General features: G+C 29.8%; 1 protein-coding gene across 1 annotated transcript; it reads left to right on the top strand.

Annotated features, from left to right (window-relative positions):
- The first annotated feature begins 970 nt into the window (after window positions 1–970).
- On the top strand, window positions 971–2,278 carry LOC125829406 (F-box protein CPR1-like). Its single transcript, XM_049508630.1, has one exon. The coding sequence runs from the start codon at window positions 971–973 to the stop codon at window positions 2,189–2,191; it is 1,221 nt and encodes a 406-aa protein (XP_049364587.1). The 3' UTR covers window positions 2,192–2,278.
- The last annotated feature ends 1,329 nt before the right edge of the window (window positions 2,279–3,607 follow it).

Genomic DNA, 3,607 nt, shown 5'->3' with positions numbered 1-3,607 from the left:
CCAACCTACCCCAATTTTTTTTTTATTTTTCGAAAAAAAAATTATGTTTTTCAAAAAAAATAAAAAATTCCCCCTCTGCCCCAGCCCTTCTCAACCCCACCCACCCTCCAATTTTTTTTTAAAATAAATTAATAATTTTTAAATATGGGTTAAATTCTAATATTAATTTTTAATTTTTAGAACATTTTAGAATTTTCAGTAGAAGTGAGAAGTGAGTGATCTATTATGGGTCTATATGGATACCCATATTTTATCTATTTTGATCATATTTGTAGGAGCTCTTAAAATAGTTTGAAGCTCATATTTACCCAATTAAAATATGAGTGATCCAAGTCATTAAATATGGGTTAAATGGACTCATTTCATTAATATGCGCTGATATTGTCACCCTCTAATGTAGGATTTATAACTTATCCATACATAGACCCAAATTCCTACCAAACATAGTACTAAATAATACCATACATAATACCTGAACTATTTCTTCTAATACACCCTACCAAATGATCATCTACTATATAAGTAACAAACACCATAAATGAGTATATGATCTATTTTTATTATAACTGAATAAATAATGATTCTATAATAAATATTATTTCTGAACATATGGTTAATAGCATATATCCTAATAATATCATATATTTTAGAACTCCTTAATTTTAAAGATTATAAAAATGATTAATGAATAATTTGAGGAAATAAGTGAAAAGATGGTTTTGTCTATGGTAGTGTGCAAAAAATTCAAAAACAACATTTGTTTCATGCTTTTAATATAGTAAGATATAAATTATACATATGTATTAAACTCTCTTTTTTAAAGGAGAAAAAAAATGATGCACTGGATAAACCTCAGAATCACAAGATGCAAGTTTGACGGATAATTTGTTATGGATTTAGATCCAATTAAAAACAGATAGTAAGTTCCTAGCTAATGAAATGCTAAAGCTTTTAGAAAATGCACACTGCGATGGCGGATGGAAATATGAAGAATTTATGTGATGATATGGTAATTAACATACTTTTGCGAATTCCAGTGAAATCTCTCATACGATTCAAATGCATTTCCAAAATTTTGTACGATCTCATGCAATCATCTGTCTTCATTAATCTTCATAGCAACCGCACCATCATAAAAGATGAACTAATTCTTTTGAAACGTTCCATTAAAGTAGCACCAAGAGAATATAATAATGTCTTGTCTTTCCTTTCCAGTCATGATGATAATATTAATGATCTAAAGCCTGTTTATCCAGATCTATATATACCGCGTTTAACTTCCAGGAATGGTCATCTTTGTTATGAAACTGTTGGTCCTTGTAATGGTTTGGTTGCTTTAACAGATTTCGATGCCATTGTCTTATTTAATCCTGCCACAAGAAATTACAGGGCACTTCCACCGAGCCCTTTTAAATGTAAAGTACGTTTTCATCGTTCCATGAATGGTGGTCTTGGATTTGGCTATGACTGGATAGCTAATGACTACAAGTTTGTTAAGATTTCAGAAATTTTCAGGGATCCTCCGCAATGGCATCCGAACGAGGACAGGGAGAAAACAGTTGAAATTTATGATTTAAACATAGGTTCATGGAGAGTATTCAATTATGATACTGAAGAGTTCCCCGGTGTTCATTGGTTCCCTTGTTTCGAGATACTTTATAAGGGAGCCTATCATTGGTGTGCATATGCTGAAACAAAGATAATTCTTTGTTTCGATATGACTAGTGAAATTTTTCGCGCTATTAAGATGCCACATACTTGTCATTCCTATGACGCAAAACGTTATAGTCTTGTAGTTCTTAATGAGTCCTTAACATTGATTTGTTATGCTGGTAAACAAACAGAGCCTGATCCGATTAGAGATTTGACAGATATTTGGATGATGAAAGAGTATGGTGTATATGAATCTTGGATTAAGAAATACACAATTAAGCCTCTTTATATTGAAGCACCATTACTACTTTTGAAGGATCATTTGTTGCTTCTTCAAAGCACTAGTGGACTTGTTATGTCCAATGATCTCACTTCAGATAAATTGGAGGAAGTCAATTTATTTAGTAGTGCTCATAGTTTTAGAATGATCATTTACAAGGAATGCTTGACTCCAGTTCCAAAAGTGGAAGAGACAGTAGAACACAACTCCATGATATTGGAGAAGGTATATCTCTTCAACTTTAGCTTGATGAATTAGCACCTAATTTTCAACATAGTTGTGTTCTTGAAGATTCTACCAATTTTTTCTCTCGTGTCAGGTAACCTGTCTCTATTTTTTCAGTTATCACCTAGATTTATCGTAAATCTCACTTTACCCCCTTAGAGCCTGTTTGCATTACTGCTGAAAACGGTTTATTTTAGAAATACTTTTTTAAAATAGGTTTTAGAAAAGTTCTTTTGAAAAAAATATTAATTTGTGTTTGGCTAATTCATTTGAAAAGTGTTTTCCATAATCAAATTGCGTCATCAAATTGCCTTTGACTGATCTATATTAAAAATTGCTTTTGAGAGTAAAAAAATTTAAGTTTGTTTTTAAAAAATATTTTAAATTTCAACAATTATTTTCTACTATCTAGTAAAAATAAAAGATTTTTAATTCATAAAGCAAACACTAAAAAATATTTTCTACTTACCAACCAAACATAAGAAAATAAGTCAAAAATCCACTTGTTTTGCAGAAAAACATTTTCCTCCATATCAAACACACCCTTAATGTGGAATGACACTAGTTGAGCTTAGTTTTTCTACCTTCAATCGAAAAGTCATTTTTTCTTATTTTTAGGAAAAAAATTCCTAGAAAAAATATTTTACCAATAAAACATAAAAAAGTTGAAAAGTATTTTTTGAAAAATATTTTCCTCTTACTAAAACCAAAACCTTTTATATACAATTCCTCTTATTTTGTGTAAATTATTGTCGTACTGTTTCCAGTATCTATCTGCTATTTTTTTATTTATCAAGACACAATATGAAAAAGGTAGTTAAACTGCCGCAAGGAAGCAAACCTTTCCTTGGATAATTGTGCAATGCTATGTCTTGTTTATTTATTTTTTTTACTTTTGTCTAAATGCTATATCTTCTTAATGATATTGCTTCTTATTTGCATAGTTTACGTGCATAATATATAAATTTGTTCTTTAACTTAGCTTCAATGGTTATATATGTTCTTTTTAACTTTGAGTGTGCATAAGTAGACACTTAAACTTGTATAAAATTATTTAAGTAGACACACATGTCCTATATGACGTCTTATGTGGCAATTCACATCCTATATGGCGTCCTACTTGTTGAATTTTTATACAAGTTTAAATGTTTACTTACGCACACTCAAAATTAAAGGACATACACGTCAATTAAAGTCAAGTTAAAGGGTACATCTATGCATTATGTCTAAAATAAATGATTCTACTTACACATTTTTGTATGTCTTATGATTCCAGTGGAGAAAATCAGAAGATTGATTTGGTGATCAAGGAATAAATGCCACACAGAAGTATTTTAGAAAAAACAACCAAGTCGATTGTTTGCATAATGGAAATTATTAAACATGTTTAATTGGATCATATTTTCTTTAAGCAGATTTTGACATTTCTTTTTTTTTCCTTTTCTTTTT

This window comes from Solanum verrucosum, unplaced genomic scaffold, assembly GCF_900185275.1.
Source record: "Solanum verrucosum unplaced genomic scaffold, falcon-dt-bn FXZP01000019.1, whole genome shotgun sequence".
Taxonomy (NCBI): domain Eukaryota; kingdom Viridiplantae; phylum Streptophyta; class Magnoliopsida; order Solanales; family Solanaceae; genus Solanum; species Solanum verrucosum.
The sequence above is the reverse complement of the archived record's forward strand: the minus strand, read 5'-3'. Positions and strand labels throughout refer to the sequence as shown.